Source organism: Varanus komodoensis, unplaced genomic scaffold (genome assembly GCF_004798865.1).
Source record: "Varanus komodoensis strain SLA01 unplaced genomic scaffold, ASM479886v1 scaffold14_3, whole genome shotgun sequence".
Taxonomy (NCBI): Eukaryota; Metazoa; Chordata; class Lepidosauria; order Squamata; family Varanidae; genus Varanus; species Varanus komodoensis.
In genome coordinates, this window is record NW_025335439.1 from 1455684 (window position 1) to 1468374 (window position 12691).

A 12691-nucleotide genomic window follows, 5' to 3' on the forward strand; every position below is an offset into this window, starting at 1 on the left:
GACTCTGGGGATGGTGGAGGACAGGAAGGCCTGGAGGAATGTTGTCCATGGGGTCATGATGGGTCGGACACGACTTCACGACTAACAACAACAAACTCTGCTCTGACCCTTATTGTGAAGGACTGTCAAAATGTAAAATCCACGAACACTCGCAAGACTTGCACCTTGCAAATTATTTAAATTATTTTTCTTCATATATATCAATATATTCCATTGGGACTAGATATTTAAGTGTTCCTTCCAATCCAGACATTTCATGCTGGAACTTGTCCTGCAAGTTGCAGAGTTTATTTTGTAAAAGTTTCATGAACTTTGTTTTAATTTTAGTTGCAGAACTTTCTTGGCTACACGCTTACAGTGCATGTTTACTTCTTGTATCTTCCAAATGGCTACCATTGAAATAATGATCTTTGATATCAGTAATTGTATTTTATAAATAAATTGCAACATAAAATTTCTTCTTGTGATCCTGCTTTCCAAGCTTGTCTTTCTGCTTAATAATAGGAATCAGGAAATTATAGTTGAAAGCTGGCTTTTATTTAATAGTGTTTGAAGGGCGGTAAAAGATAAATTATACCAAGAGGACTGGATTTCTTTTGAAGAGGAAGTAAAGGATGCCAGACAAGACTAGAAACTTCTGGCTTCTTTAACCTTTTTCTGTAAGGAAATGTGCCTTTCTCCATTTTGCTTTCAAAAAGGAAATAGATTTGTGGTGGTGTGGTTGGGAGAACCTTTCACTTTCTATCTGGTGGTACTGTAGCCTTTAAACCAAGGAATAAGAGGCCAACACTGCATGACTAATTATGCCAAGCAATAGAGTCTTTCAGGATCACAGAATGAAATTGACCAGCTATTTGTGTGTGTGTTTAATTGCAGGTGTCAGAAACTATTTGAAAGAAGCCTTAGTACATATAATCGCTGTACATGCTGAGGTGAGATGATTTCAGGTTGTCCATGATTTAAGCAAAAATATCACTGGAATTACAAGTTTGGTATTTAAGAAAAGCATATCTTTTTCAAGTGTGAAAAGTAACTCAAAAGCTATACTAAGCTGGACGGTAATCCAGTATTTAATTGGTAGGTTATGACTATGATCTGTCATGAGACAGGCTATCCCAGCAGGACTGCTGTCCCAGCAGTTTTTTTTTTTTTTTTTTGTGGGGGGAGGGGGGAGGAAGGAGATGAGAAGGAAGAGAGCTGGCCCAGATAGAAGAAAAATAGCATTTTGTTGTAGTTCCCCACTTGTTTTAGTTTGATAGCTCAGAGTGTTAATTCTGAAGACAACTTTGCAGGCTTTTAACCCTTTGCAGGTTTTTAACACTGCGGTGTTTAATTTGCCATTTGCAGGTATTCACCATTTCAAAAGAGCTCGTGCAGCGAGTGCTTTCAAGGATTGTTGAAGCTGTTGCTGAAGAACTCAGCAGACTAATGCAGTGTGATTTATCCTTCAGTAGAAATGGTGCTTTGCAGGTAGCTGGATTTTAGAACTGCTGAGATATATAATATTTCTCTCCTACAAACTTGGGGTTCCATTTTTTTCTCCTTAATAGACTTCTTGTTGGGTATCAGGGAGATGGAAATAACAATGGTGTGAAAATTCAGGATGGTTACAAATGAAAGACTAGGCCTGGATCTCTTATACGTATTCATCTGGATACACCACTTAAATTTAAAGTCATTTCTTCACCCAGAGAACTCTGGGAACCATCATTGAGGAGAAGCAAGTAGATGTCTTAATAACATTCTCTGTAACCTCACCAAACAATACTTCCAGGCATTCTGTTAAATTGGTGCCAAAATGATTACAAATAGTATGGTTGATGGAAGGGTGAGGTAGATGCATTTCTGGGTCAGTTTAAATGTACATCCATCTGCTTGGGGCTTACAACATGTGTTAGGACTTACTCAAGGAGCTGCTTTTCACTCCTGGGGTGAATGATGGGATCTTTGGAAGACAAGTTTATTTCATTATTTGTAGACAGCTTTACAGAATTGGAAAATTGATAAATACTGTAATTAAAATAAAAAGTGGGTATTTTAGAAAGGTAGGTGCTACTATCTTTTGTAAGTACCCCTTGGTTAGCTGCTTGTATCCCGTGTAATCCTATAGTGATGTATCCTGGTACTTGTGAAGACTTGGGTGTGCATCCTGCATCTTTTTTCTAGGCATCAGAGAATGGACAAAAGAAAGAGAATGGTTATTCGAAAAGGCCAGCACTTGGGCCTTATCCAAGGGAAGCCAGACAACTAGTGGAAGTATATGGTACCTCTTAGGCTTATCCAAAGAAACCTTGCATCATTCTCAGATAAGACCTGCAACAAACAGCCAGGAAAATCAAGCTTGCTTGCTCGCTCATTCATTCATTCATTCATTCATTCATTCATTCATTCATTCATTCTTATACCGCCCAATAGTCGAAGCTGTTAGGGTGCTTTTGAGCGATCCATTAAAACACAATCTAAAATATACCACAGTAGAAAAACATTGGGGAGTAGGGAATTGCTATAGAAAAAATTAAAACCACATATAAAAGTGCAGCCAAGTTTCTTGTGTCCAGTAGTCTTGAAATTTTTCCTCTTCACCAGGACAGCAGTAGTAGAACAGCAGCTGCTTGGTTATCTAGGATTTATTAATCTGTGTGATTGTTATGAAGTCATTCTGTAGAAATATAACTTGCACTTCCCTGTCACCCTGCAGTTCTTACATGGAAATCCATATAAAGCATCTGTGATAGAGCTGCAGATTTTCTCTAGACTGGGGAAAGCCCTTCCTAGTAGGTCTTGTACATGCCATCTGTACATCTAAAAGGAAAGAGAGCTCTCTAGAATATCTGTTTTCACTTCTGTTTTTATTTTTGTTGTGATCCTTATCACAGAACAAGATGAAGTGACTATCCCCAAATGTTGGGGCCTTTTAAAAACTTTAAGGTAGGGTTCACAGTGAAGTGTTCATTGGTGCCAGGGCCCACCAGTATCGCTAGTGCTGTCTCACCATGAGGCCTGCAAGCACTGCAATTTTTAATTTTGATTTTCTTTCTGTAAGTACATGGATTTGTTTGAAATCCATGAACTTGCTAGCAATTAAACAGACTCCAACACAAATGGACTAAATATGCAAGTGAGTATGCATCAGAAGAAGGGGGCTATATGACACCCATTTATATACCAAAAAGTATTTTAACCCTTAATCCATTGCAATGTAGGAGGTGTTTATCCTTCCAATATTGTAGTATCAGTGTTCTGTATGTTTTTCTTTTACTGCTGTTACTTGATTGTTATATTGTATTTTTATTCTGTTTCTACTGTTACAATTTTTCTGCTGTAATCTGCTTAGAGAGTCCCATTAGACTAGTAACGTGAAATGCAAGTCAAATAAATAAATAAATATTTTGGCTGTCAAAAGTGCAGAGAAAATTCATTTACGCTGACCATTTGTTAATTCCAATGAAGCAGGTAAATTATTTAAAAGAGTGTGTTAAATTAAAGGACGCTCCACTACATTTATCCACATAATAACCTTCTCTTTAAAAGAAGCAGCTACTAGACATTGCCAAAACATTTGTTTAAAAGAACCATTAGTTGATACTGTACCATCAGCAATGAGCTGCATTAGAAGCTTATTAAAGAGACGTCATGTCCTACAGACAGGAAACCAAAAAAATGCCGAAGAAGATGCAGTCTTGAAGAAGATCCAGGCACAGGATCCGCTGATAAATTATTTTGTGGTAGTGCCCACAGCAGCTTCTTGCATTCCCAAGTATGCACATGGACCCCAAAAGTTGGAGACTTCTGCTTAAAGTTGCTTGCCTGTAAAGTAGTAAAGTCAAAACATTCTTAGTGGAGAATGAACACTATTGTTGTTGATACTTTTCAGCAGCAGTAGAAAAGAAAAGAGCAAGATACATATTGACAGAATGAACCCTCTTGCACTTCCTTCCTCTTTGGTAACATTGTGTACTAAGCCAGAACCTCCCTAGTAAAAGGTGAAAAAAACTCTCAAGTGCAAGTAAGTTTTCAAGATTCTTGCTTTACAGGACCGAAAATAACTTAATCAATCTACATTTGCAATCTTGAGGGTTTCTGATTTTCAGATTTCCTGAACTTCCCACATCCATAATTAGCCTTCCAGCTGTTTCATGCCAAGCAGAAGAAATAAAAGGTTCAGATCTCTCAGAAACGGCTTGTCGCTGTACCACCAGTAGCTTCGTTTTGTTTGTGCAAACAAGATTCTGGACCTTGTGAAATCAGAGGCTGGGGATACTGCTTATACTTGAATGCTTCTGTCTTCTAGGCCCGGCTTGAAATTTGTGCACTGAGAGATGCTGTAGCTGTATACCTCACATCTGAAAGCAAGTAAGTATGAAGAGGCTTACAGGTTTTTCTTTAACAGTTGAGAACTTCACCAGCTGTGCAGAAAACTTTAAAGGGCCTGCATAGTTTTCTCATTTGAAGAGGGCAGTCTGACAGCAGGGAAGGCACCTCCTCATGGGTGGTATTCCTTGGAACAGTGGTAACAGCAGCGAGTAGAGGCTTACCTGGACCAGGCGGCCTTGTCTTAATGGGGCAGAATACCGTCTTCTTGGGAATTTCCAACAAAGGGATTCCCAGTCCACTGTCCCTCCCCGTGTCCCTGTGAAAAAAAATAAAACTACTTCTCAGGGGGAGAGGTTTTAGATTCTATCTGAATTCCAATTTCTTTTTCCTGGATAACTGCTGTAGCCTCAGCCATGCAGGTAGAAGAGCAGTGTGCCTCCCTCTGTTGGCTGGGTAGGGAATGCTTGGCGCAATGGTACATCTTTCTAGCTAGGAGTGCCCCACTCCCCCCAATCTTTGCAGTAAGAAACACTTTTTTGGCATGGGCTGTGCAGCATCAGCACACAATTTGTACACAGACACACCACCCAAGGGGCAGGTAGCAGAGCTAACTTTGCACCTGCTGGATGCAATGGCACTGTGGGCAGCTGCGTGTGATTTGCTCACTGCAGTCATCACCTTCATCCCACCAGGAAGTATCAGTTAAATTGTTCCAGACAGCCGCCCACCCCAGCAGCCAGTGAATGTTCCTTCTCGGCGGGAGGCGGCCTGGCTTTCCACACCTTGCACCCAACCCACTTTCTCCAGTCATGCTCCTGTAATTCTAAGTAATTGAGGTTGGTAGCAAATCCTGTCCCTTCCCCAAGGCAGATCTAATAAAAGGAAGCAAAAGTATATTGCAGACATGGATCTTGCCACTGTTCCCACTGCAAGAGTCTGTGGTCTAAGCCCTACCGTTGTACCAGAGTCAGCTCTGAACATTCTGTGAAGAGAGAGGACCTAGTTCCTCATCCAAATTTAGTGTGCAGGTCAGTTTTTCAGACTGCCTGACAAGAAAGAGAATCGCTTCTCCATCTAACCTTCCAATCCATGTATTCCCCACCAGGATACACGGGGGAGGTCCCGCCTAAGTCTGATTTTGCTGGAACTGCAGCAGGTCACCTAGATACTCTGACCTGAGGATTTGGCTAGCCCTGCCTGCTCCACATCCATGAGATGTTTTGAAGGAAAGTGAGCTTTTGGGAGAAGTGACTGGGCAGCCAGCTGGTCAAGACTGGCCTTTTCCAGCAGACTTCCTGTCCTGCCTATCAGGACCTTGCAAACCATTCAGCACTCCTGAACCAGATGCCTCCAACAGTCCCAGTCCAGAGCTAGTGCTGTTCATTTTTCCTCCTCTTGAAGCCAGAATCCAGCTGGATCCTTCCCTGGAGTTCTTTAATGTTGTGGCTGCTGACAGATGAAGCAAACTGCCCAGGGCCAGGATTCCTTTTTGCTCCTTTTACATTCTTTTTGGAAGCTGTACGTTGTTCAGGGTCTGGGTTTTCCCATTGCTTCTGATGGTAGTGAAGATGCCTTGCACAAAGCCTTCATGATTTGCCAGCAACTGTTAATAGTTTGTGTGTGTGTGCGTGTGGGTGCACACCAGTGCCAGAGGGGTGACAATCTAGGCTTAGCAGCCTTCTAAATGATACAGAAATTGAGGCTTCTGAGGCAAGCGAGAAGCAAGAGAACAGTGTCATGAGCTAGGTTTCTTCCCTTTGCACACTCAAAGTCACAGACCTTGCTTGCGAGGCATTCTTTATTGACCAAAGCTTTTTCCAGAAGCACAAACACAGAGAATGACTCTCAGAGCATGCACAGAGCAATTCATTGAACCCAATCTAGTATGTACTCCTTGTGAGTATGTTTGGGTCCCATCCTTTCAGGAAAGGCCTTTTGGAAACGAGCATGCCTCCTCTCTGATCCTCTAATTGATCTGCCTTCCTCTGCCTATATCATGTCATGGGGTGAAGACCTGCATCCACCTCACCTGTCTCTGGGAAGCTCCCCTGTTTCAAGTTCTCTTCCAATAACTGTACATCTTGGTTATTCCCAGAGACTGCCTCCCCACCTGTGGATCTGACCTTGAGATAAGCGCCTCTGCTTCCCTCATCTCAATGTTTGCAGTTGGTCCACATTCCAAGGCCACCGCCACCTCTGAGTCCCACTCAGCCTTGTAAATGCACATGAAGCGCAACTCTCTTTCTTCCTCGCAACATATAAACGGTTTGATTCTATCATGAGGTTCAGACAGTAACATCTTCCAGGTTGCACCCCTGTACCTAAGAGGGCCTGTATTCTGCACCATTCAAAAGTATTTTTTCCAGCCTCAAGCCCTAAGAGTGTTTCTTGCTTAACAATTCAGTCAACTGTATCCCTGTCACTGCTTGTGAGACTTATGAGTCTGAGCATAAGTGGGAGGATCACTCGTCTCCTGCTCACTTGAGTGTGCTTTCTGCAGTGATGTGAATTTACTATGGAGAGAGAAAAGGTTTTTGGGAAAAAATATCCAAAATGGAAATTTTTTGTGAAAGGACAGGATTTGTAACAGTTTGAAATTCTCCAGCAGCCTTTGATTTTTGACATACCCTTGCACCTTTGTGTGACCAAATAATATTACATATTTGTCTGAGTTTGTCAGGAATGATCAAGGGGCTAAATTTCTGACAGCATTCACAAGTCAACTGCGGAATCCGACTGGGTAAGGGTACAGTCCTATGGACATTTGGGAGTGGGAAAGCCCTACAACTCCCAACAGGGCTGGCTGGGGAATGCTGAGAGATGTAAGACTTCTTTCTAATGAATAGGATTGCATACTAAATTGTTTACTGGAAGGGTTGGTCTGCCTTCTCTAAACAGTTGGCCATCTTCTCTAGCAAAAGCACAAATTATGATGCTGCCATAGTTGCTACACTACACATGAAGTATTTGCGCTTGGGCATTGTCTGATTTTGAAAACATACAACTTCTCCTTGTACTGCAAATATTTAATAAAGATTTTAAAATATCTGGCATTCAGAAGCAATGCAAGGTAGAAGCAATGCTCAGTGGATTCTTATTAGGCTCTCATTCCTACACATCAGTCAAGATACCATGATGAGAGAGGATAGTTGTTCATTTTGTTTTGCTCAGCCTTTTTATGTTGAGTGCACCTCTGTTGTCATATGAAAGCAACGGCTCCATCACATTATCTACCTGATTCTTTCTGTGGAAGCCCTCCATTTAAAATTTTAAAATGGCTATTTATTATTAAAGGGTAAGATGTGGAAGTTTTCACAGAGAAACTATTGCTTAAAAATTGAATGGTGAGAAAAAGACTCAGAGGTGAACATGAATAATTATTTAGCTAAATGGTTATGTTCAGCAGATACTGCATCCTGTATCTTCACCTGCACACTGCAGACTGGGAACCAAGCACTATGGGAAAGCATTACAAACAGAGACATTTTGCTCATGTTAACATGTTTTTTGGCAATTTTAGAGAGTAAATTTTAATATCACAGCAACATATGCATACTTATACAACCCACATAATTGAAAAACAGATCTGCATGTACAGAATCCTAGGGCCATCAGGTCCAACCTCCTGCTCAGAGCAGGACTCTGAGTTAATCCATCCCTCGCAGAGGGCTGTCTTGAATGCCTTTAATTTGTGAGAGCCCACAACCTCCTAGGTCATTGGTTCCATGCTAACATAATTTAACTGTTTGTAGAGGTTAGGAGTAAAAAGATGTCTTTGAATCTTGTATAAGTGTATGTTTAATGTTACAGCTCAAGCTTTAAGCAGGCTCTTGAAGCTTTGCCTCAGCTGTCAAGTGGTGGAGATAAAAAGTAAGTTTGTTTCCTCAGTCATTTAGAAGGTGTGTTCTGTGAACAGTAGATAATTCAGAGTGCCAGAAATTATTGCATAAGAATAATCTCTGGCATTTAATATTTTTGGTCCAAACTTGGTAAACTTTCTGCTGCTGGTGATGGTTTTGCTGTGGCACTCATTATATACATGTTTTATATGGTCCTGGTGCTTTTTCTCTTTGCAAGAACTCAGTGCAGTAGGTTAGGCAACAAGTAGTTTAGGCAGGTGGGCACATTTGGAATTGTGCATGTGTCTTTGGCATTTTTACCAAATGGCTGTAATGGTGGGGAGTCCAACCATTCTTAAAAATGCTCATCATGGTGGACTTGGCTGGTCAGAAAACACTCATGGTTTGGCCAGCTGGGGAGTCTAAGAGAGAAGAAACTTGACCAGGACCCTAAGTAAAAGGCAGACCTCCAAAACATACAACCATTCTTTTGAACCGAAATAAAGATGGTGCTGATCAGGCCTGTTTCTCTCCGCAACATACAAGCCACCCAGTTAATATTTTTAGTTATCCACCCTCCCCCCCCCTCAATTTTTTTTCAAATAAAAATCAGCAAAGGCATTAAAAGTGGTAGGCAGCAAGGGAGGTGTCCCTGGATACAACATGGAAGGCCCCAGAGTTAGTCTAATAGTTACTAGACAGTGCAACACCATTAGCAGAGATCTAACTCTTGAGTTCCCCACATCCAAATGCGACACCTTATCCACTTCACCAGAGTGGCACCCAAACCCATATTTTCCTATTGTGTCTAACTTGTGCAGAGATGGAGGTTTTCTTTTAGATGTTGAACGTCCAGCAAATTAAATGTCCAGATGTAATGCTGGGATTGGAGGTGCTTCCAGCTGCCTCCACAAAGAAGTTCAAGTAACAGTCAGCATACCAAAAACACTGCTGAGTTTCTTACGGCTGTCAGGCTCAAGCAATGAAGCGATACCACTGCTGCTTACTTGCCTATATACACTGCTGTTACATCTGCAATCTCACCACACACTTCATTGCAAATAATGAATTCAAATTTATGGAATGATTTAGTCCTGTTCCTGTTGCCAGTGACATATTATATTTAATATTGACTTATTAAATATTGACTGTGTGTGGTTGCTGTACGGGTACCCTTTATGGTTCAGGGTGTTATTGAGGAAGTAGATACTGACATGTTTATGCCTTTTACTTGCTGGCCCTGGCAAAGATTATGCAGCTGTAGAATTTACTGCACTATTAAATACTTCACTTTTTTCAAGAGGAAATTGGTAGTGGTTGCCTAAAGTCTAAGTCAACCTTTTAAATATAAAAATATGTGGTTTCTTCTCTCTTCTTTCCTAAAGTATTGAGGGTTCCACTTCTCTTTGCTCCTTAATACTTATCCATTAAAAAGGGGAAAGGAACCAAATCTTAAGAATTGTATTTGACATTAAAGACATTTCCCCTCTTTCGGGTTCACTATCTGCCAATATGATAATCTTTTACCAGCATATTTAGCAGATCTTTGATTTACCCGATGAGTAAACACTGTAGTAAAAGGAAAAGAAGGCAGCACTGCGCTAGAACCCAAACGGGTTCAGTACCTGGTTGTGCCATATAGTTAGTATAAACCAGAAGTTAGTGAGTCAGCAATTATTTGTGTGCATTTAGCCTGCAATCCTACACACTGAGTAAGCACTGGAACAAATCAAGTGTACATTCTAGTCTGTGTGAATAAACATCAAGCACAAAACGTCTTTTACTAAATAGGGAAAAGCAATCATTTCCCCCATTTTTTGAATGATATGATATTCTTCAGAAAAAGACATATTACTGCAAAATAACAGCCATATTGTTCTTGTAATTTTATTTTGAAGATATCCAAGGGCAGCCACTAAATCTTCATCACCCAGAAATGTTTGTGTATGCATGAACCCCTAGTAAGCATTCATAGAGTCAGATAATGAGCTGCATCCAGTATTACATGAGATCCATTCCTTTCATGCAATAAACCTTCCCTTCCCTTCCCTTCCCTTCCCTTCCCTTCCCTTCCCTTCCCTTCCCTTCCCTTCCCTTCCCTCTGGCCCCCAAGTCTGCTCCAGAGACACCCCCCATCTCCATATATACTGTTTTTATGGTGCATGACAAACCTGTCTCCACTCCTACCAGTTTCATCCCCCATTCCCTGGGTCTATAAACTCTGTTGATGCTTTCCTTGCTTAAAAAGCATATTGTCCAGATAAATGACTGTCTTAAAATATTTTCCCTTTATAACAGGCTGCTGGAAGAGCTGCTAAACACATTCAGGAGTAGCATGCAGTTACAGCTCACCTGCTTTCAGGCTGCTGCTTCCACAATGGTGAAGACCTAAGGCAACTTGAAACACAGTCATTTCTTGAAAAGGAAATCATAAATCCCATCCCTTGATACTGTATTTGCTCTTGACATGCCATTGTATTTTATTTGCTCTTCAGAGTGCTGACAGCTGTATTTGTTTATTTGTATGAATTGCATCTCTTGAATCAAGACTCCAAACTAAAACATGTTGTTTACTTAGCTTGTCACTCAACAAGTCTTTGTTAAAAGACTTGTTCCCAGAAGGAATGAGAAACAAGAGTTTTTTTGTTGGGAGTATGTGATGAAAATATGCTACATGCCAACTTCAGATGCCAGTTTAGCACAGTCTCTCTGTAACTGTTTTGGCAGGGCTGACTGTATGCATCATCCTACCAAACATTTAGGGCAGTTCTAGCACTTTCCCATTTCTCCAGATTTCAAGCCACAGCAAATGCCTCTTAGCATACAGATCACTGACTTACTGAGTGGCAACATACACACGATGGCCATTCCCTTTACTCACCAGTAAGAAGCCTGCATCTCATCTGGATACACCCATGACTTCAATGTGATGGTCTGCCTGTACCAGAGACTGCTTGGATTGGAGCGGAACTCCATCAATTAAGTTACGACATGGATGCCTTGCAGGGGCATGGTGAACAAAGCTCTCAGGATTTTATTGTCTAATAAATATAGGTGTGTACTTATGCCTTAATGTGTGAAAAATTAAATTGGGCTGGGTGGCCCTCTCACTCTCCTAGCAAAAAGAGACAAGGACAAAACTTGAGACACTGAACTGGAGGATGATCATCTTGAGCTGGTAGAACCTTGTGTTATCGCCTAGCCTAGAATCACCATCTTGAATCCTGGAGCAGGGCCTGCCTGTACTGACACTCGGCTCCTCTCCACACGTTCGCTGCAGGCCCAGTGCCACCTGGCCCTACCAGTGCAGTGTGGTGGACCAGGGAGCCAACAACTGCCTCAACTTAGGTAACTCCGCTCAGGAGGGGGAAAGTAAGAGTTGCCTCCCATGCTTGTGTGTGGTGATGTGAGAGGCTGGGGCGGCAGCACAGCTCTCGACCCTTTCCAGCGCTGTCAGCACCACTCAGTCAGCCTGCTTGCCCTTGAGACTGACACCTGCCTCAGCACCACCTCAAGCCCATCAGCTTCTGGCAGTGGAGTGGGGTGCTGAGGGCAGCCATTCCAGAGCACTCCAGCTGCAACAAAACTGGGCCTGGTTACTTTTCCCACACTAGACTTTTACATACAGGTCTGTTTGGACTCACTTCGGTGGTGGAGGGGCTACTTGAAGTGCCTAACTTAGTTGCTTATCGCTTTCAGAATTGAACACACATACATTTACGTGCTGGTATGAAAACCAAATAGTGACCTATTTCTAAGCAGTAGGGTTTACTTCATGCTAAAGTTTATTAGCCAGCTGCCTTTCTTGGTGTCCTTTCAATATAGTAAATGTATGAAAAGCATCTGAAAACTTGGTGTGATAGCCTGCTGCTTCTTAAGGGTACAGGGAACCCAGGTGCAAGTCAGTAGGAGAGGCAAATGAGATCCAGCAGTGACTTTCGAAGTATAGTTGTAGTTTCTGATATTACAGTATCTGTACCATGGTTCAGAGATGAGCTATATTATGAATTTGCTGAGCTTTTTCATGACTAACTAAGTATTCTCCCATAATTGGGGCAAACATGTATAATTATTAGATTGTAGCTAAACTTATTCTAAAATCAGTTTGTCAGTGTGTTATTTATATTAATATTAATGCCTATGGATAAACATAACATTATGTGTGAGTCTGGGTTAACATGAATGTGTTAATCCATTGTGGTATCAGATGCTTTCTCCATTAACTAGCCCAAGTTGAAATACATGAGACTGCAATTCTATAATCTGGTATGTGTGTATTTTAGTTGTGAAGTCATGCCCAACCCATCACGACCCCATGGACAACATTCCTCAAGGCCTTCCTGTCCTCCACCATCCCCCAGAATCCACCTAAGCTCACACTAACTGCTTCAGTGACTCCATCTAGCCAGCTCATTCTCTGCCATCCCCTTTTTCTTTTGCCATCTGTTGTTCCCAGCATTAGGCTCTTCTCCAGAGAGTCCTTCCTTCTCACTAGGTGGCCAAAGTATTTGAGTTTCATCTTCAGGATCTGGCCTTCT

At 41.6% G+C, this 12691-nt stretch overlaps 1 protein-coding gene across 9 annotated transcripts in view; it reads left to right on the top strand.

Moving 5' to 3' along the window:
* Positions 1 to 12412, top strand: part of EXOC2 (exocyst complex component 2) — a 98208-nt gene extending 85796 nt beyond the window's left edge. For 7 of the 9 annotated variants that reach the window (XM_044424508.1, XM_044424509.1, XM_044424510.1 and 4 more), the window contains 5 exons: positions 877 to 932; positions 1348 to 1470; positions 4292 to 4353; positions 8125 to 8184; positions 10452 to 12412. In XM_044424508.1, the coding sequence (XP_044280443.1) occupies positions 877 to 932; positions 1348 to 1470; positions 4292 to 4353; positions 8125 to 8184; positions 10452 to 10545 (395 nt within the window). In that variant the 3' untranslated portion in view covers positions 10546 to 12412. Of the gene's footprint in view, positions 1 to 876; positions 933 to 1347; positions 1471 to 4291; positions 4354 to 8124; positions 8185 to 10451 lie in introns of those variants that run through there. The other 2 variants (XR_006414150.1, XM_044424514.1) reach the window with 2 other exon arrangements.
* The last annotated feature ends 279 nt before the right edge of the window (positions 12413 to 12691 follow it).